Genomic DNA, 21,684 nt, shown 5'->3' on the forward strand with positions numbered 1-21,684 from the left:
CCAAGAAACTGGGACTACAGGCGCCTGCCACAATGCCCGGCTATTTTATTTTGTTGTTGTTGTATTAGTCGTTGTTTGGCAGGTCTGGGTCAGGTTTGAACCTGCCAGTCCCGGTACATGTGACTGATGCCCTAGCCGCTGAGCTACAGGCGTAGAGCCCTAACTACAGTTTTTAAAGGCATCTCTTCCCCTCTGCCTCTTATAAAAGAGAAGGAATAGGGTGGGTCAGCTGCCCTGAAGACACACGCAGCACCTGGCTCTGATCGTTTCTCTTTGTGAAAAACTTCTGTTACGGAAGATACTGTGCAAGCCTTTGTGCAGAAGGGGAGAGGAGGGGCTGTGAACCCCACACACCTTCCCAGTCCACTCCGTGTTCCTTCTGCCATCTCTTCTCTTCCCTCTGTCCCCGTGTCTAGGCAGAACTCCCCTGTGCCTGGGTGGTAGGGATACTAGTGTTAGAAAATGTTCTAATGTCTTCAAATGTGAAAATGAAGACATTATTTCAGTACCACCCGAGTGTTCAGGAGGTTAACGGGCACTATAAAGACGGTTTCAAGATAGGATTTTTCAAAACACAGTGTCTTTCTGGTGAGTGTGGGGATTCATCTGTGCAGTGTCTATATCACTTACAGGGAAGGGTGGTGCCACTGGGGAAGAAGTGCAAACACCAGGGAAGACCGAGAGAGGTGGTAGAACTGGCAAGGTTAGATACGAAAGAAGAGGCTGAGCAGGTGAGGCCCTGGGTGTGTGGCAGGAGACGTGGCGGCATGGCCGTGGCTGGAGGAGGAGCAGGCCGGGCCAGGTGCCATGTGTGGGCAGCCCACTGAGCGCCTGATATGCACGCTTCTTGCTGAGCTGTGAGCCTGAAAAATGGTCTGTTCCTCTTCCAGAATAGGAAATACTTTCTATATATCATCTTTTTCTTTTTTTTTTTTTTTTTTTGTAGAGACAGAGTCTCACTGTACCGCCCTCGGGTAGAGTGCCGTGGCATCACACGGCTCACAGCAACCTCTAACTCTTGGGCTTAGGCGATTCTCTTGCCTCAGCCTCCCGAGCAGCTGGGACTACAGGCGCCCGCCACACGCCCGGCTATTTTTTTTTTGTTGCAGTTTGGCCGGGGCTGGGTTTGAACCCGCCACCCTCGGCATATGGGGCCGGCGCCCTACTCACTGAGCCACAGGCGCCGCCCCTATATCATCTTTTTCATTTATTAAAATTGAAGCAGTGATTGAGCTGAACTCTTGCTGCCTGGCTTTATTTTAGAGGGGATTTTGTGTGAGGGCAATCTCAAACACACTTTAGGGAAGGTTATTTCTGAATCACTCAGAAGTATCGTGCCAAAAATGATTCTACTTAAAACACTGATGCTGAGCGGGGGCTGCTCAGTGTTCCAGACTGTATGGTGCGCACCTAGGACAGAAAGCTGACTGGGAGTCGAGTCCCAGCTTACAATACTGATGCTGAACATGGGCTGCTCAGTGTTCTAGATTGCGTGGTGCACACCCCAGGACAGAAAGCTTAATTCCTGGCTGGGCAGGAGCACAGAGCTTCCAGTGAAGGTTACAGGATGTGGTTTCAGCCAGGAGGCCTGAACAAGTCCTGCTAGGCCGGGCCCTCTTGTTTAGCATGGCCAAGACAGGCTGCAGGGTGAAGGAGCGGAGCAGAAGGCCTAGCACAGGTATAGCAACGCAGGGCAGAGGGGACTTGGCCACACACTGCTCCCAACAATTCACGCCATTGTCCTGAGTACACCTTCACGTGGGCACGTGAGCAAGAAGCCTTCTGTGCTGGGTTCCTGAGCAGACAGGCTAGGGCTGGCTGGTCTGTGATTTGGCCCCTTCTCACGTGGCCTCTCCTGGATGGATGGGGGCCTGTGCTTGTCAGGGTTGGACTGACCAGAGGAGCTTTCTGCTGGTGTGGGCATATTGGGGCAGGGATCAGGAGGCAGTTGCTTCCTGTGACCAAGGCAGTCACATGGGCGAGGCACCTTCCTGGTCATGCATGCTGTTGTGCAGACAGCAACTTGGGGAGGGGCTGGATCAGCTGAGACTCGCTTGGGCACACAGGTCTGAGTGCCATGCCAAGGCCAATCTGTACCTTCTGCACCAATCCTGCCTCTGACTCTGTGTGACCTTGGTACCTGGTTCTCTCTCTGAGGACGTCTCCTATTTAGTAAAATGTGTGTATGACGTGAGGTGGGGGCGTCTGAACTAGATGGTCTTTAAAGCAAAGGTTTCTGTGGAGCCTGGAGCACTGGAAACACTGGGTCCCTTGCAGCCTGGTGCTCCTAGGTGAAGCGGATCCAGACAGCATGTGCCATGCCCAAGGACACAGGGTGACCCGCCCGTGGCTGCCGGGAGGTCCCTTGAGGGAAACATCTCTTCAGGGCCAGCCTAGTGAGCATCTGCACTGGTTACCCAGCCCTGCTAAATCAGAATCTCCACAGCCTGAGGGGGGAAAAATCTGCCTTTTTTAAAGAAACGTTTTCTAAGTTATTCACCGAAGTATAAGCGCCAGAGCTTTGTGGCTTTTTTTTGGGGGGGGAGGGGGCAAGCATGAAACAAAGTCATTGAGGAAGAGAAAGATAGGCTTACAGAGTAAGAAAGCTTACAAAGCAGGGTACATTCGCCTTAGACAGCGAACCAGCCTCCTCTGCTCAGGCAATTAGGCACAGAGGGCTGCTTTGTGGCATTCAAGTATTCATTTGAATTTTTCTTTCTTTTTTTTGGGGGGGGGATTTCCTGTTTATTTCCGTGATGTTGACGTTCATAACAAGGGAAATACCTTCTGTCGCCCAGCAGGCACGCCTTGCATCTCTCACCCCACAGAGCGTCTATGTACGTCTATTCTGTTAATCCAGAGGACAGATAATGGAGCAGGACCCTTGATGCCTCTGCTTTTGACAACCACACCGACTGTCCCTTTCTTTCTTTCTCTGGGCTCTTTTGTCATTCCCCTTCTCGTCCACATGGTCACCTGGGCTTCTCCGTGTGGAATAGTGGTGGCTCTTTAAATCTCAGAGTCACTTAGGATTCCAAATAATACTCTGGAGTAGCATTTGTGCCTCCATTGACTGTGGCATTCTGCAGAGGAATCCTCTTCCTTCTGTCAGCAGCATAAAGACAAGATGGTCAACTGTTGGCCAGGAAATATGTTATTAAACGATGACGCTGTCCTTAATGAATCTAGGTCAAAACATAAATCTACACAATCTCAGATAAGCCAGAGTCCTGGTGAGTGAGTGTGGTTGCAGTACAGTACAAAGATTGCTCTGAAGCCAAGTATATTTTAGGGTCACTTTTCTTTTTCTTTTTTTTTTTTTTTAATTTATTTTTCTATGATTGCTAAGATTTTTGCCCTTAATTGGGACTTCTGTATGTAAAAAAACAGTGTAGGGAGGCGCCTGTGGCTCAGTCGGTAAGGCACCAGCCCCATATACCGAGGGTGGTGGGTTCAAACCCGGCCCCTGCCAAACTGCAACCAAAAAATAGCCAGGCGTTGTGGCAGGCGCCTGTAGTCCCAGCTACTCGGGAGGCTGAGGCAAGAGAATCACTTAAGCCCAGGAGTTGGAGGTTGCTGTGAGCTGTGTGATGCCATGGCACTCTACCAAGGGCCATGAAGTGAGACTCTGTCTCTACAAAAAAAAAAAAAAAAAAAAAAACAGTGTAAAAAATGAGCTAGGAATGCATGAAGATAGCATTTACTTCTGAATCTACAGTGTTTCTATTATTTCCTTGAAATTGCGTGTGCAGTAGGGTAGGTGGTATGTTTAAAAAAACAGATAAAACCGACTTTGCCTCTGTGTGGATGTTTAATTTCTAGGGATTCATGGGGAAGGGTCCACCTTCTGCACCCTGTATGGTCTCCTCCTGTGGGACGTAATCTTCATGGATGGGATTCCAGACGTCTTCAGAAATGCCTACCAGGTAATCCGGTGACCTTGTCCCACGAGGAGACGGTCCGCACACATCTGCGACTTGTGCCCACCTGCGCCTCCTCGTCCTCAGCCGTCATACCCCTGTCTCTTTGTTATGTTTTTTTGGCTCATCCATTCGTTATGGTGTTAGTTCCACTGAAAGAATAACTTAATTAATTAATTATTTATTGATTTATAAGACAGAGTCTCACTTTGTCACCCTTGGTAGAGTGCCCTGGCATCATATTCCAATGAAAGGATAACTAATTAATTAATTTATTTATTTTGGAGACAGAGTCTTATTATGTCACCCTCGGTAGAGTGCTGTGGAGTCACAGCTCACAGCAACCTCCAACTCTCGGGCTCAAGTGATTCTCTTGCCTCAGCCTCCTGAGTAGCTGGGACTATAGGCGTCCGCCACAGCGCCTGGCTATTTTATAGAGAACGAGGTCTCGCTCTGGCTCAGGCTGGTCTGGAACCTGTGAGCTCAGGCAGTCCACCTGCCTCAGCCTTCCAGAGTGGTAGGATTACAGGTCTGAGCCATCGCACTAGGCCAGAATAATTTTATTAAAAAAAAATCCAAATAATAGAACTTAAAATGTAAGTATGTTACATTTTATTTATTTATTTATTTATTTATTTATTTTTTGACACAGTCTCACTCTGTCACCTTGGGTAGAATGCCTTGGTGTCCTCACAGCTCACAGCAACATCAAACTCCTGGGCTCATGTGATCTTCTTGCTTCAGCCTCCTGAGTAGCTGGGCCTACAGGCACTCACCACAACACTTGGCTAGTTTTTCTATTTTTAGTAGAGATGGGGTCTTGCTCTTGCTCATGCTGGTCTTGAACTCAGGAGCTCAAGTGATCCACCTGCCTCAGCCTCCCAGAGTGCTGGGATTATAGGCGTAAGCCCCTGCGCCTGGCCTAGTGTGTTATGTTTTATACTTTAAGTCTACTTTACTTTCAACATTGTATTTTAAGAAACTTTTAGTAGAAAGGGACTTCAGCTTCATCCTTTTCTGAGCACCTGCCATGGCCCAGGCATCGTGCCAGTGGCTCTTGCATCACTATCAAACATGTCCTGCTAAGCAGCCTACCAAAAACCCAATCAACCATGTAAACAAACGAACAAAAAAACCCAAAACAATAATTAAAAAAAAAAAAACCAGCTTACTAAAGTGGGAAATAAGAGGGAAAAAAGGCCTACCAATTTAAGTTCAAAGCTCTTTTTTTTTTTTTTACAAATTATTACTCTAAAACACCATTGTAATACATTGCTTTTATATTGGATTACATGTTTCAAATAGTTTTTACACATTATTTGAGAGAAAGACTCTTACCAACCAGTTGGGCAGTTTCTGGTTTGACAGGTGCTAACCAGTCCCTGATCAGCGCACGCGGCCACTTGAGACCCTGCTCTCCTTGCACCGCAGGCTTTCCCACTGGACTTGTGCACAGACGGCTTCTTCACACGCAGGGCGCTGGCCCTTGAAGCCAGGCTGCAGCTGATTCATGATGCTCCTGCAGAGAGTCTGCGAGCCTGGGTGGCAGCCACGTGGCAGGCCCAGGAGGGCAGAGCGGCTTCCCTTGTCAGCTGGGATCGCTTTGCTTCCCTTCAGCAAGCTCAGGTAATCGGTCACCTGCACAGCATGGTCTGGCCAGAAAGTAGTAACAGTGGCTCCCCAGGGCTGGGTATCTTTATGGCAACTGCGTCAAAGTACAGTCATGTGTGTGTGCATGTGCCCGTGCACAAGTGCGTATTTATATTTAAATATCAACGTGTGTACATCCATATGGCGTGTGTATATAATGCCCTGTCTCCCAGCCCAGATGCCACTGTTAGTGATGGAAATATGGTAGGGAACTAACAAAGCCCCAGTTATACCTTTGCCACCCCTGAGTTGACAGCTTCTTTTTACTTGTCTTGTGGTTGTGGCAGGGAGGACACTTTCTCGATCACTATGACTGTCGGCCTCTGCGAGTCCTTGCTGACAGATTCCTGTGTGCTTTTGCCTATTTCCTCTTCCTTAGTGGCTACCTATGTCTGTCCTGAGCAAAGTTGGTAATTGAGCAAAGGAGAACCGATTTCCTCAGAGCTGGCCGGGGGGACTTTAGCCAGTGGCTCTGCAGCCCTGGTCCCAGCAGTGAATAGTATGTGGTGTTGAGCTGCACACGGAGTCTGTCTCTCTCTCGTGACCCCTGGGGCCTGTTCTGGGTGCCTATCCTAGGGGAAGTGGCTAACTGTTCACACGTTCTGTGTTCAGGATCTGGTCTCCTGCCTGGGAGGTCCTGTCCTCAGTGGAATATGCAGGCGCCTGGCTGCTGACTTCCGACACTGCCGAGGAGGCCTCCCCGACCTAGTGGTGTGGAGCTCCCAGAGCCCTCGCTTTAAGGTCAGTTGAGCCAGAAGGGAAGGTTGTGTTTGTGATTTTATTAGTAACCGAATCAAAGGCCATCATCTAGGCCTTCCTTACATGGGTTTTGGCAAGACTGAATTCCTGGAGTGTTTCTGGCCTAGGGCTTCTCTCCCTGGGCAGCTCAGAGGGAGGCAGCCTGTTTCACCAGAGCCAGAGAGTGACAGGAAGATGGATGTCATTGTCACTTACCACTGGATGGCAGAAGTGACATGCCATCACTTCTGCTATGCCCTGTTGTTAGAAACAAGTCACTAGCCCAGGTCACACTCAAAGGGAAGAGGTCATGGGGTGTGGATGCCAGGAGCTGTTTTAGGAGCTCCCCAAGAATGAGCGCCGCCGCCGTAGATCATCTGCGAGGCCTGGCCCTGCTGCCCATCACGAGTGCTTTGTTTTCTTAGTATCAGGTTTTGAAATTAAAAAGAAAATTATAGATTCTGGGTATTTTATATCTGGGAGTTATATTTTGTCACAATCTGTGTTTTTTAATGGCATTTACTTTAATTTTTTTATTTTTAAGTATTGTGAATACACAGGGTCCCTACAAACCTGGAATGTGTAGATTAATCAATTCAGGGTAGTTGGGGTATTCATCACCTTAGGCATTTAACATTTCTTTATGTTATGAACACTCCAATTCAACTCCCAGTTATTTTAGAGTCTACCCTAACATATTAGGTAGAATAGACAATGCTTGGCAGCACAGCAGAGTGAATGGCATTGACTTTTAAATTTCCCTAATGCTTATCTTTAAATTCATCCTCCTCCAGTCTGTTACTCGATGTACTTACTGAGCATTCGTCCACTCAGTATGCATTTAGCACTAACAGTGTACCCGGGGCTGTTACTAGACTGTTAGGTAAACAAGATGTACAGAACTGATTACCACAGCCAGATGAGGGAGGGTGCAGTGTTAGGGAACTCCAGCTCTGTGCCCACTTGTCCCTTAATAGCATCTTTTAAAAGGCAGAAGCTTTAAATTTGGATAAAGTCCAACTAATTTGTTGTTTTAATGGTTTAACGCTTTTGGTGTCAGAAATACTTGCCTAATTCACAGAGTTTCTCCTCTGTTTTCTCCTAAACATTTTATAGTTTTAGGTCCTACATTTAGTTCTAGTATCCATTTTGAGATACTTTTTGTGTACATTCATTTTTTGGTGGATGGACATCTGTTTGTTCCAGCACTGTTTGTTGAAAACTCTTGCACAGAACTGCCTCTTCGTCCACGCACGTGGTCAGACAGTGCACGTCCAGGCAGTGCATGTCCTCCAGCTTTGCTCTTTTCAAAGCTGTTTTGAATATTCCTTTTGTTTCTTTTTTCTATTTTGATTTTAGAAGGTTGTCTTTTGCATTCTTATTTGAATCATAAAATCAGCTTCTAATTTTTTTCTTTTTTTTTGACACAGAATCTCACTATGTCACCCTCGGTAGAGTGCTGTGGTGTCATAGTTCACAAGAACCTCAAACTCCTGCTCTCAAGCGATTCTCTTGCCTCTGCCTCCCAAGTAGCTGGGACTACAGGCACCTGCCACAATGCCTGGCTATTTTTAGAGATGAGGTTTCACTCTGGCTCAAGCTGGTCTTTTAACCTGTGAGCTCAGGCAGTCCATCTACCTCGGCTTTCCAGAGCGTTAGGATTACAGGCATGAGCCACCAGGTCTGGCCTAACTTCTTAATTTTTAGAAAAAAAGCTTGCTGGGATTTAAATGGGATTGCTTTGAGTCTGTAGAACAATATAAGAATTGATATCCTAATAGTCTTTTGATCAGTGAGCATGGTATGTATGTGTGTGTGTGTGTGTGTGTGTGTGTGTATATATATAGAGAGAGAGAGAGAGAGATATGTCCATTCACTTAGATTTTTCTTTAATTTCTTTTAGCAATGTTTCTAGTTTTTAGAATATAGGTCTTGCATAGCTTTTGTCAGACTGATCCTTAAGTATTTCATATTTTTGATGCTATTTAAATGGTATTGATATTTTCTTTTTTTTCCTTTTTGAGACAGACTCACTGTGTCATCCTCAGTAGAGTGCTGTGGCGTCACAGCTCACAGTAACCTCAAACTCTTGGGCTTAAGCGATTCTTTTGCCTCAGCCTCCCAAGTAGCTGGGACTACAGGCTCCTGCCACGATGCCTGACTATTTTTTTGTTGTGTTGTCATTGTTGCTATAGCAGGCCCGAGCCGGTTGAACCTGCCAGGCTCCTGTATGTGGCCAGTGCCCTCCCTACCCACTGAGCTCTGGGCTGCTTACTGCTACTATATAGAAATACAGTTGATTCTTGCATGTTAATCTTGTATTCTTCTTGGCACACTCACATAGTAATTCTAGGAGCTTTTTCGTACATTTTGTTGGATTTTCCACATTGACAATGATAATCAGATTGTCTGCTAATAAAGACATACTTTCTCCCTTCCAGTCTTGAATCCTTTTTTTCTCTTTCTGGCCTGATTGCACCAGCTAGACCATCCCTCAAAATGTACGTTATAGGTGGACTTGACATCCTTGTCTTGTTCCTGATCTGGGAAAGTACTTAGTCTTTTCTTGTTGGGGATCCTGTTACCTGTAGGTGTCTCACAGTGCCTTTCACCAGGTTCAGGAATCTTCCTTTATGTCCAAGGTTTCTGAGAGTGTTATTTTTTTTAATCAGGCATTGGTGTTGGATTTTGTCAAACTTTTTTTTTTAAATCTGTTCACATTATTATGTAATTTTTCTCTTTAGTATGTTAATGTGATTTATATTGGTTTTTAAAAAATTTTTTTGCAATTTTTGGCCGGGGCTGGGTTTAAACCCACCACTCTGGTAGGTGGGGATGGTGCCCTACTCCTTTGAGCCACAGGCACTGCCCTGGTTTTTAAATCTTAAATCTGCCTTATATTTCTCAGGTAAACTTCACTTGATCAAGATGTATTATCCTTTTCATACAATGTTGGAATTTACTTTGTAAAGTGTTAAGGATTTTTGTATGTGTTCATGAAGGATATTAAGTTGTAGTTTTCTTCTCATGTAATATCTTTGTTGCCTTTTGGTTCTAGATTAATATTGGCCTCAGACTGGGATGGGAAATATCCGTTTAAATTTTCTGGTCAATACAATTGATTCAATTCAGTTGAATACAACTGATATACAATGGTTTGTATGTAGGATTAGTCAGTAAATCTTGGGTAGAATTCACCAGTGGAGCCATGTGGGGCTGGAGTTTTCTTTTTGGGAAAATTTAAAACTACATTTGAAATTTCTTTTTCATCATCATAAGGTTTTTCATGTTATCTGCTGCTTCTTGATTGCACTTTCGTAGTTTGTCTTTCAAGGAATTTGTCCATTCATGTAAATAGCTGAATTTATTTCCGTAAGTTCATATTTTTTCCTTATTGTCATTTTAATATTTGTGGCATCTTTATTTCTATTATGCTTTTATCCCTGATAATGTTTTTTTTTTTTTTGCAGTTTTTTTGGCCGGGGCTGGGTTTGAACCCGCCACCTCTGATGTGTGGGTCCGGTGCCCTACTCCTTTGAGCCACAGGCACTGCCCTATTCCTGATAATGTTGATTTGTGTCTTTTCTCTTTTTTCCTCTGGTCATTTTGGCTGGAGATTTACCAATATTACTGATTTTCTCAAGCACCTTTTGGTTTCATTGATTTTTCTCTATTTGTTTCCTATTTCATTGACCGGTGTTCTAGTTTTTGTTATTTCCTTTTGCCCTGCTTACTTTTGATTTAATTTGTTCGTTCTTCTTAGTTTCTTTTACTTTTTCTTTTTCATTTTTTGAGACAGAGTCTCACTTTGTCACCTTTGGTAGAGTGCTGTCGAGTCACAGCTCAGAGCAACCTCAAACTCTTGGGCTTAAGCAATTCCCTTGCTTAGCCTCCCAAGTAGCTGGGACTATAGGTGCCTGACACAATGCCTGACTATTTTTTTGTTGTGGTTGTCATTGTTGCTTTAGCTGGCCCAGGCTGGGTTTGAACCCACCACCCTTGGTGTCTGTGGCCGGTGCCATAACCTCTGAGGTACGGGCATCACCTCTTCTTAGTTTCTTAAGGTAAAACTGTGATCATTGCTTTGAGACCTCCTTTCTAAGAGGCATTTAGTGCTATCAATTTCTAAGTGCTTAATTACTTCATTTGAATTTCACAAACTTAATATGTTGTTTATATTTTTATTCATTTCAAAATATTTTGATTTGACTATTGATTTCTTCTTTGACCTTTGGCTTATTTAGAATTGAGTCATTTAGTTTCCAAATATTTAGATATTTTCCAGTTATCTTTTTGCTGTTGATTTGTAATTTAATTCCATTTTAGTCAGTGGACATACTTTGTATGATTTAAATTGATTATTATTTTTTTTTTTTTGAGACAGAGTCTTCCTATGTCACCCTGGGTAGAGTGCCATCGCATCACAGCTCACAGCAACCTCAAACTCTTGGGTTTAAGTGATTCTCTTGCCTCAGCCTCCCAAGTAGCTGGGACTATAGGTGCCCGCCACAATACCTGGCTACCTTTTTGTTTTTGTAGTTGTCATTATTTTTAGCATGCCTGGGCTGGGTTTGAACCTGCTAGCCCTGGTGTATGTGGCTGGCGCCCTAACCACTGAGTTATGGACACCTAGCCATGAGATTTGTTTTATAGCCCAGAATATGGTTTGCCTTGGTCAGTATTCTATTTGCACTTGTAAGAATGTGTGTTTAGCTTTTGTTGAGGACAGTACTAGTTTTTATTTACTTGTTCTATATGTCATTGAGAAAAATACTGACATCTCTGAGTAAAATTGGGAATTTGGGTATTTCTGTCATATTTGCTTCATGTATTTTAAAGCTGTGGTATTAGATGCCTAAACTTTTAGGACTGTCATGCCCTTTGATATCATTATAAAATGAGCATCCTTTATTCCTTTGATATCCTTAGTATAGAGCCACTTCAACTTTGATCAGTGTTAACATGATCTATCTTTTTCTGTTCTTTTATTTTAACCTATTTTATCTTTATATATTTAATATGGGTTTCATACAGGCATCATATACTTGACTCTTACTTTTGAATCCATTGTAATAGCCTCTGCCCTTTAATTGATGTGCTTGAAACATTTACATTTATTGAGATTACTGCTGTGCTTGGCTTTAAATCTTTTTTTTTTTGAGACAGAGTCTCTCTATGTCGCCCTTGGTAGTGATGTGGCATCATAGCTCACAGCAACCTCAAACTCTTGGGTTTAAGCTTAAGGGTCTCACTCTTATTCGGACTGGTCTCAAACATGTGAGCACAGGCAATCCACCTGCCTCAGCCTCCCAAGTAGCTGGGACTACAGGCACCCACCACAACGCCCGGTCCTGGTTTTGTTGCGGTTGTCATTGTTGTTATAGCTGTCCCGGGCGGGGTTCAAACCTGCCACTCTCAGTGTATGTGGCTGATGCTGTAACCACTGTGCTACAGGCACCCAGCCGGCTTTAAATCTTGATATTTATTTTCTATTTGTCTCAGCTTTTGTTTATTCCCTTTTCCCTCTTTTTCTGCCTTTTTTTTGGAAGACTTTATTTACTTGTTGGCTTGTTAGGTGTGACTCTTCATTGTGCTTTTTTAAATGGTTGTATTAGGGCGTATACATATACCTTCAGGTGACAAGTTGATTTTGATTTCACGTGTGTGTGTGTGTGTGTGTGTAAAGAGCCTCACAACAATACACCGTTACACCCTCCCCTCCAGCTTTGGTTGTGTTTCCAAACATTTTACTTTTAAATGTCACAGATTCTGTGACACATTGTTTTTGTTTTCTACAGCTGATTATTGAGTGTCTTTATATCTACTCACGTAGATACCAATTCCAGTACTTGTTATCTCTAGGTATGGGTCTAGATTTCCATGTGGTACAATTGTCCTTCTGCTTGAAGAATTTCCTTTAACTTTTTTTTATTTTTTCTTTTTTTTTAGAGATGAGGTCTTGCTCTGGCTCAGGCTGGTCTCTAACCAGTGAGTTGAGGCAGTTCACCCGCCTCGGCCTTCCAAGTGGTAGGATTACAGGCTTGAGCCACCGCGCCCGGCCTCCTTTAACATTTCTTAAAGTAGAGGTCTGCTAATAACTAATCAGGTTCTGAATCTGTGGATTCAATGCAGGTTGAAAATGTTTGAAATAAAAATAGTAAATTACTACAATAATAAAAAATACAAAGAAAAATATACAGTATAACTATTTACACAGTATTTACATGATGGTGTTCTAAGTCATCTGGAGATGATTTAAAGTATACAGGAAAATGTGTGTAGATTATTCGCAAATACTATGTCTTTCTTTTTTTTTCCTTTTCTGTTGCCCTGGGTAGAGTTCTATGGCATCAGAGCTCATATCAGCCTCAAACTCTTGGGCTTGAACATTCTTCTTGCCTCAGGCATGTGTCACAATGCCTGGCTAGTTTTTTTTTTCCTTTTAAGTAGAGACGGGTTCTCACTCTTTTTTTTTTTTTTTTTTTTTTGAGACAGAGTTTCACTTTATTACCCTCAGTAGAGTGCCGTGGCGTCACACTACTCACAGCAACCTCCAACTCTTGGGCTTAGGTGATTCTCTTGCCTCAGCCTCCCGAGTAGCTGGGACTACAGGCACCCGCCACAGTGCCCAGCTATTTTTTTGTTGCAGTTTGATCAGGGCTGGGTTTGAACCTGCCACCCTTGGTATATGGGGCCAGCGCCCTGCCCACTAAGCCACAGGCGCCGCCTGGGTTCTCACTCTTGCTCAGGCTGATCTACTTACCTCAGCCTCCCAGAGTGCTGGGATTATAGGTGTGAGCCACTGCATCTGGCCTACAGAGAGACTTGGGAATCTATGGATTCTGAGATCTGTATGGGTCCTGGGACCCTCCTACTTGGATACTGATGAATGACTGTATTTAGGTTTTGTATGTCTTAAAAAGTCTTTTTGTTTTCTTTGGGCAAAGAATTCTATGCTAATAGATTAACATAATTTTTTCTTTCAATACTTTAAAATACTTTAAAAATATTGCTTTTCTACCTTCTAGGTAGCATTGTTTCTAATAAGCAGTCTGTTCTATTTTATAAGGACTTACTTTGTTGCCCAGGCTCAAGTGCTCCTCTGTTTAGCCTCAGCCTCAGCTGGGACTATTAGCTTGTGCTACAGTGCCTAGCTAAAATCTGTTTTTTCCTATGGTTTTTAAAAATTCTGGCTGCTGGGCAGCGCCTGTGGCTCAAAGGAGTAGGGCTCCGGCCCCATATACCAGAGTTGGTGGGTTCAAACCCAGCCCAGGCCAAAAACTGCTAAAGGCCCCCCAAAACAAACAAAAATTCTGGCTGCTTTTAAGATGTTCCCTTTACTGCTGATTATATAATTTAATTATCTTATTTCTTGGTGTGGTATTACGTTTCTGTGCTTGGGATTCATTGAATTTCAGTTCATTGGATTTGTAGTTTTCAAAGAATTTGGAAAAATGTTAGCAATTATTTCTTCAAACATTAATCTTCTTTCCTTTGGAGATTCTAATTAAACTTGATCTACTAGGCTGCCGAATGCTGTTTATTAAAAAAATTATTTTATGGAGAGGCGGAGCAAGATGGCAGCCGAGTAACAGCTTCCTTGCATCTGGGCACCGTGAGTCTGCGGATATAGGACTCCAGGCATCTCTGGCTGGTGGGATCTGCCTACCATCACCCCTGAGAGGATACAGGGAGTCAGCGAGAGACTTCTGGACCCCAAGAGGAGGACTAAAACAGTGGAAAACCGGCAAGTGGTCACGTGTGTTCAATCCATCTAAACCCGCCCGCAACTTCCACAGGCACGAGAACTTAAAGAGCAAGAGGAAGTGAAAGGAAAATTAGGGTAAGGAAACAGATAAAAGAAATCACCCATGAGGAAGAATCAGCAGAAAACTCCAGGCAACATGAAGAACCAGTCCAGAACAACCCCACCAAGGGACCATGAGCTAGCTACTACAGAGGATTCCACCTATACAGAAATGTTAGGAATGACAGAAAGGGAATTTAGAATACACATGTTGAAAACAATGAAAGAAATGATGGAAACAATGAAGGAAACTGCTAATAAAGTGGAAAATAACCAAAAGGAAATCCAAAAACAGAATCAAATCAGAGATGAATGATATGAAGAATATAAAAAGGATATAGCAGAGCTGAGGGAAATGAAACAGTCAATCAGGGAACTTAAAGATGCAATGGAAAGTATCAGCAACAGGTTAGACCATGCAGAAGAAAGAATTTCAGAGGTAGAAGACAAAGTTTTTGAGATAACTCAGATAGTAAAGAGGCAGAAAAGAAGAGAGAGAAAGCAGAACGTTCACTGTCACAATTATGGGACTTTATGAAGCGTTCCAACATACGAGTTATAGGAATTCCAGAAGGGGAAGAAGAATGCCCCAGAGGAATGGAAGCCATACTAGAGAATATTATAAAAGAAAATTTCCCAAATATCACCAAAGATTCTGACACACTGCTTTCAGAGGGCTATCGGACCCCAGGTCACCTCAACTCTAACCGAGCTTCTCCAAGACACATTGTGATGAACCTATCCAAAGTCAGGACAAAAGAAAAGCTTCTGCAAGCTGCCAGGAGTAAGCGCCAGTTGACCTACAGGGGCAAATCCATCAGAGTGACCGCAGACTTCTCTAATGAAACTTTCCAAGCAAGAAAACAATGGTCATCTACCTTTAATCTACTTAAACAGAACAATTTCCAGCCCAGAATTCTGTACCCTGCTAAGCTAAGCTTCAAAATTGATGGAGAAATCAAATCATTTACGGATATACAAACATTGAGGAAATTCGCCACAACAAGACCAGCTCTACAGGAAATACTTCAACCTGTTCTGCACACTGACCACCACAATGGATCAGCAGCAAAGTGAGAACTCAGAAATTAAAGGACAGAACCAAACCTCCACACTGATGCAAAAGATAAAACTAAGCCATGGACTCTCACAAAATAAGACGAATAGAATACTACCACACTTATCAGTTATCTCAATAAATGTTAATGGCTTGAATTCCCCACTGAAGAGATGTAGATTGGTTGACTGGATTAAAAAACACAAGCCATCCATTTGCTGTCTGCAAGAAACACACCTGGCTTCAAAAGACAAATTAAAGCTCCGAGTCAAGGGTTGGAAGACAATTTTTCAGGCAAATGGAATTCAGAAGAAAAGAGGAGTTGCAATCTTATTTTCAGATACATGTGGATTTAAAGCAACTAACGTCAAAAAAGACAAAGATGGTCACTTTATATTGGTCAAGGGAAAAATACAACAAGAAGACATTTCAATTCTAAATATCTATGCACCCAATTTAAATGCTCCCAGATTCTTGAAACAGACCTTACTCAGTCTGAGCAATATGATATCTGATAATACCATAATAACAGGGGACCTTAACACTCCTCTTACAGAGCTGGACAGATCCTCTAAACAGAAATTAAACAAGGATATAAGAGACTTAGATGAGACCCTAGAACAACTGTGCTTGATAGACGCATATAGAACACTCCATCCCAAAGATAAAGAATATACATTCTTCTCATCACCCCATGGAACATTCTCCAAAATTGATCATATCCTGGGACACAAAACAATTATCAACAGAATCAAAAGAATTGAAATTTTACCTTGTATCTTCTCAGACCATAAGGCACTAAAGGTGGAACTCAACTCTAACAAAAATGCTCGACTCCAGGGCGATGCCTGTGGCTCAGTGAGCAGGGCGCTGGCCCCATATACCGAGGGTGGCGAGTTCAAACCCAGCCCCGGCCAAACTGCAAAAAAAAAAAAAAAAAAATAGCCGGGCGTTGTGGCGGGCACCTGTAGTCCCAGGGACTCGGGAGGCTGAGGCAGGAGGATTGCCTAAGCCCAGGAGTTGGAGGTTGCTGTGAGTTGTGTGAAGCCACGGCACTCTACCGAGGGCAATAAAGTGAAACTCTGTCTCTACAAAAAAAAATGCTCGACTCCACCCAAAGCCATGGAAACTAAACAATCTTCTGTTGAATAACAGATGGGTGCAGGAAGAAATAAAACAGGAAATCATTAACTTCCTTGAGCATAACAACAATGAAGACACAAGCTACCAAAACCTGTGGGATACTGCAAAAGCAGTTTTGAGAGGAAAATTCATTGCTTTAGATGCCTACATTCGAAAAACAGAAAGAGAGCACATCAACAATCTCACAAGAGATCTTATGCAATTGGAAAAAGAAGAACAATCTAAGCCTAAACTCAGTAGAAGAAAAGAAATATCCAAAATCAAATCAGAGATCAATGAAATTGAAAACAAAAGAATCATTCAGAAAATTAATGAAACAAGGAGTTGGTTTTTTGAAAAAATAAATAAAATAGATAAACCATTGGCCAGACTAACGAGGAATAGAAAAGTAAAATCTCTAGTAACCTCAATCAGAAATGATAAAGGGGAAATAACAACTGATCCCACAGAGATACAAGAGATCATCTCTGAATACTACCAGAAACACTATGCCCAGAAATTTGACAATGTGAAAGAAATGGATCAATATTTGGAATCACACCCTCTCCCTAGACTCAGCCAGGAAGAAATAGAGCTCCTGAACAGACCAATTTCAAGCACTGAGATCAAAGAAACAATAAAAAATCTTCCAACCAAAAAATGCCCTGGTCCAGATGGCTTCATTCCAGAATTCTATCAAACCTTGAAGGAAGAGCTTATTCCTGTACTGCAGAAATTATTCCAAAAAATTGAGGAAGAAGGAATCTTCCCCAACACATTCTATGAAGCAAACATCACCCTGATACCAAAACCAGCAAAAGACCCAAACAAAAAGGAGAATTTCAGACCAATCTCACTCATGAATATAGATGGAAAAATTCTCAACAAAATCCTAGCCAATAGATTACAGCTTATCATCAAAAAAGTCATTCATCATGACCAAGTAGGCTTCATCCCAGGGATGCAAGGCTGGTTTAACATACGCAAGTCTATAAACGTTATCCACCATATTAACAGAGGCAAAAATAAAGATCACATGATCCTCTCAATAGATGCAGAAAAAGCATTTGATAAAATCCAGCATCCTTTTCTAATTAGAACACTGAAGAGTATAGGCATAGGTGGCACATTTCTAAAACTGATTGAAGCTATCTATGACAAACCCACAGCCAATATTTTACTGAATGGAGTAAAACTGAAAGCTTTTCCTCTTAGAACTGGAACCAGACAAGGTTGTCCTCTGTCACCTTTACTATTCAACGTAGTGCTGGAAGTTCTAGCCAATACAATTAGGCAAGACAAGGAAATAAAGGGAATCCAAATGGGAGCAGAGGAGGTCAAACTCTCCCTCTTTGCTGACGACATGATCTTATACTTAGAGAACCCCAAAGACTCAACCACAAGACTCCTAGATGTCATCAAAAAATACAGTAATGTTTCAGGATATAAAATCAATGTCCACAAGTCAGTAGCCTTTGTGTACACCAATAACAGTCAAGATGAGAAGCTAATTAAGGACACAACTCCCTTCACCATAGTCTCAAAGAAAATGAAATACCTAGGAATATACCTAACGAAGGAGGTGAAGGACCTTTATAAAGAAAACTATGAAATCCTCAGAAAGGAAATAGCAGAGGATATTAACAAATGGAAGAACATACCATGCTCATGGATGGGAAGAATCAACATTGTTAAAATGTCTATACTTCCCAAAGCAATCTACCTATTCAATGCCATTCCTATCAAAATACCAACATTGTACTTTCAAGATTTGGAAAAAATGATTCTGCATTTTGTATGGAACCGGAAAAAACCCCGTATAGCTAAGGCAGTTCTCTGTAACAAAAATAAAGCTGGGGGCATCAGCATACCAGATTTTAATCTGTACTACAAAGCCATAGTGCTCAAGACAGCATGGTACTGGCACAAAAACAGAGACATAGACACTTGGAATCGAATTGAAAACCAAGAAATGAAACTAACATTTTACAACCACCTAATCTTTGATAAACCAAACAAGAACATACCTTGGGGGAAAGACTCCCTATTCAATAAATGGTGTTGGGAGAACTGGATGTCTACATGTAAAAGACTGAAACTGGACCCACACCTTTCCCCACTCACAAAAATTGATTCAAGATGGATAAAGGACTTAAACTTAAGGCATGAAACAATAAAAATCCTCCAAGAAAGCATAGGAAAAACACTGGAAGATATTGGCCTGGGGAAAGACTTCATGAAGAAGACTGCCATGGCAATTGCAACAACAACAAAAAATAAACAAATGGGACTTCATTAAACTGAAAAGCTTCTGTACAGCTAAGGAGACAATAACCAAAGCAAAGAGACAACCTACACAATGGGAAAGGATATTTGCATATTTTCAATCAGACAAAAGCTTGATAACTAGGATCTATAGAGAACTCAAATTAATCCACATGAAAAAAGCCAACAATCCCTTATATCAATGGGCAAGAGACATGAATAGAACTTTCTCTAAAGACGACAGACGAATGGCTAACAAACACATGAAAAAATGTTCATCATCTCTATATATTAGAGAAATGCAAATCAAAACAACCCTGAGATATCATCTAACCCCAGTGAGAATGGCCCACATCACAAAATCTCAAAACTGCAGATGCTGGCATGGATGTGGAGAGAAGGGAACACTTTTACACTGCTAGTGGGACTGCAAACTAGTACAACCTTTCTGGAAGGAAGTATGGAGAAACCTCAAAGCACTCAAGCTAGACCTCCCATTTGATCCTGCAATCCCATTACATCTACCCAGAAGGAAAGAAATCCTTTTATCATAGGGACACTTGTACTAGACTGTTTATTGCAGCTCAATTTACAATCGCCAAAATGTGGAAACAGCCTAAATGCCCACCAACCCAGGAATGGATTAACAAGCTGTGGTATATGTATACCATGGAATACTATTCAGCCATTGAAAAAAATGGAGACTTTACATCCTTCGTATTAACCTGGATGGATGTGGAAGACATTATTCTTAGTAAAGCATCACAAGAATGGAGAAGCATGAATCCTATGTACTCAATTTTGATATGAGGACAATTTATGACAATTATGGTTATGGGGGGGGAAACAGAGGGAAGGCGTGAGGTGGGTGGGGCCTTGGTGTGTGTCACACTTTAAGGGGGCAAGACATGATTGCAAGAGGGACTTTACCTAACAATTGCAATCAGTGTAACCTGGCTTATTGTACCCTCAATGAATCCCCCCCCAAAACAAAAGAAATAAAAAAAAAGAAACAAATGCCAGAAGAAAAAAAAAAGTTATTTTATAAGTGTATTTCACATAGGATCGTTTTTATTGTTGTCTTCAATACAGTAATGTGTAGTGAACAAAATTGCCAAAATTCGTGCCTTCGAGATGATAGTAATAAACAGTATCTCATGATAAATGCTGTGAAAGCAGTGAATAGGGAGGGTTCTACTTAGGAGCGTGCTGGTGCTTGGCCTCTCGGAGTTTTAAGCTGAATGTTGAAGGGTAAGAAGTCAGGCATGAGTTGGAGGAACAGAGAGAAATGTCCAGACAAAAGGAACAAATTTAAAGGACCCTTAGGTAGGAAGGAGCCTTTGGGATGGTTTGGAATGGTTGGCAGGGACCAGATCTTAGTTTTGTGGGTCATGGCAAGAAGTTTAGATTTAATTGAAAATGTAACAGAGTAACTGGAGTGTCTTAAAAGGGGGAGTAACAATCCATTATATGCTTCAGAAGTTTTCAATTGCTATACTGTCTCAATTTACCAATTCTCTGTGAAGAACTGTCTAGTTTCTATAGAATAGAAATGTTTCTCAAGGAATTTCTTGAGAAATTCATCTGTATACAGATGTTCAACTTACATTGAAGTTATATCCTGATAAACCTATCATAAGTTGAAAATATCTTAAGGTGCAAATGCATTTAATACACCTAACCTACTGAACACAGGTTAGCCTCGCTTACCTTCAGCCTGCTCCGAGCATTCACATGCACCTGCAGTTGGGTGAAATCATGTAGCAACTCCACACACTATCAGGTGTTTGCTCTCCTGTGCCTGCCACTGCCCAGCACCATCAGAGTATTGTATCACCTCACTAGCCTAGGGGAAAGATCAAAATTCAAAATTTGAAGTACACTTTCTGCTGAATGCATATGACTTTTGCACCATTTTAAAGCTGAGGCATCCCATGTTGAACCACTGTAAGTCAAGGACCTTCTGTATAAATACAGTAGCACCTCCGGATAGCTGACCACTTTCCTACACCTCCAGGTGACCTAATTCCCATAGATGGGACATGCACCACATGTACGCATCAGTACTAGAGGCCTGGTTCCTTATGTTGACCACCTCTGTGTGGTGATCTGTTTGTTGTAGTCCCTTGGTCAACTCAGGGATCTGCTGTGTTTGTTTTATATGTAAATAGCCACTTAAATATTTTGTTAGTGAAAGCTACTAAAACTTACTTGGATGGTTATTCAGTTTTAATAAGACTCTAATAAATAATTTTTTATTTATCTCTCAGCTGGTGGAAGTTAAAGGCCCCAATGATCGTCTTTCGCATAAGCAAATGATCTGGCTGGATGAACTGCAAAAGCTGGGGGCTGAAGTCGAAGTCTGCCATGTGGCTGCAGTTGGAGCCAAGAGCAAAGGCCTTAGCTAAATGCTAAGGACTCAAGGATAGCTGCTCACACAGTGATACTTAAGATTTTCTGAAACATAAAGCATTATTACATTTTATTTAATTTTGGTTTTGTGTATTTCACATAGAATCGTTGTCTGTTATAAACCTGATAGTCTAATGACTTGTCATTGTACTGTGTCTATAGATATAACAATGCTTGGTGTTTGCCTAAAAATAGTCTTATTTGATTCTGTACAATAGTAATGAACTTCTTTTTAAAAGAGCAAGATCTTGGTGGTTTTAGGAGATGAATGCATCTATTAGGCATGCAAAAAAGCTGGGGGGAAAAAAAGCCGGAACAAGTGATCTTTAGGTCTTCTATAAAAGTAGCATACACAGTATTTCCTTCTAACAAGAGATTCTTGAATTTATCTGTTTTTCTTCACTGCTTTATACATTTAGCTGTTAAGTATTCTTGTTTTATGATTATATAAGAAGGGCAGAAACAGTTGAAATTCCAATTTCTTTCTTCCTTTTTTTTTTTTTTGCAGTTTCTGTCCAGGGCTGGGTTTGAACCCACCACCCTGGGCATATGGGGCTGGTGCCCTACTCCTTGAACCATAGGTGCTGCCCAAAATTCCAATTTCTTTAGAAATCAAACAGAGAAACAACTCTTACGAAGTTGTTTAACTTATGACATCTGTAAATACTTGCTTTTTCCAGTTGGATCTGTATCACCAGAAGACAATTGTTACC

At 42.1% G+C, this 21,684-nt stretch overlaps 1 protein-coding gene across 1 annotated transcript in view; it reads left to right on the forward strand.

Annotated features, from left to right (window-relative positions):
• The window catches only part of FAN1 (FANCD2 and FANCI associated nuclease 1), a 38,628-nt gene extending 16,949 nt beyond the window's left edge, over positions 1–21,679 (forward strand). Inside the window, exons 11-14 of the mRNA XM_053581972.1 lie at positions 3,823–3,926; positions 5,352–5,546; positions 6,183–6,311; positions 20,830–21,679. Coding sequence (XP_053437947.1) covers positions 3,823–3,926; positions 5,352–5,546; positions 6,183–6,311; positions 20,830–20,967 — 566 coding nt within the window. The 3' untranslated portion in view covers positions 20,968–21,679. The remainder of the gene's footprint in view (positions 1–3,822; positions 3,927–5,351; positions 5,547–6,182; positions 6,312–20,829) is intronic.
• The last annotated feature ends 5 nt before the right edge of the window (positions 21,680–21,684 follow it).

The sequence above is a fragment of the Nycticebus coucang genome, chromosome 2 (assembly GCF_027406575.1).
Source record: "Nycticebus coucang isolate mNycCou1 chromosome 2, mNycCou1.pri, whole genome shotgun sequence".
NCBI lineage: Eukaryota > Metazoa > Chordata > Mammalia > Primates > Lorisidae > Nycticebus > Nycticebus coucang.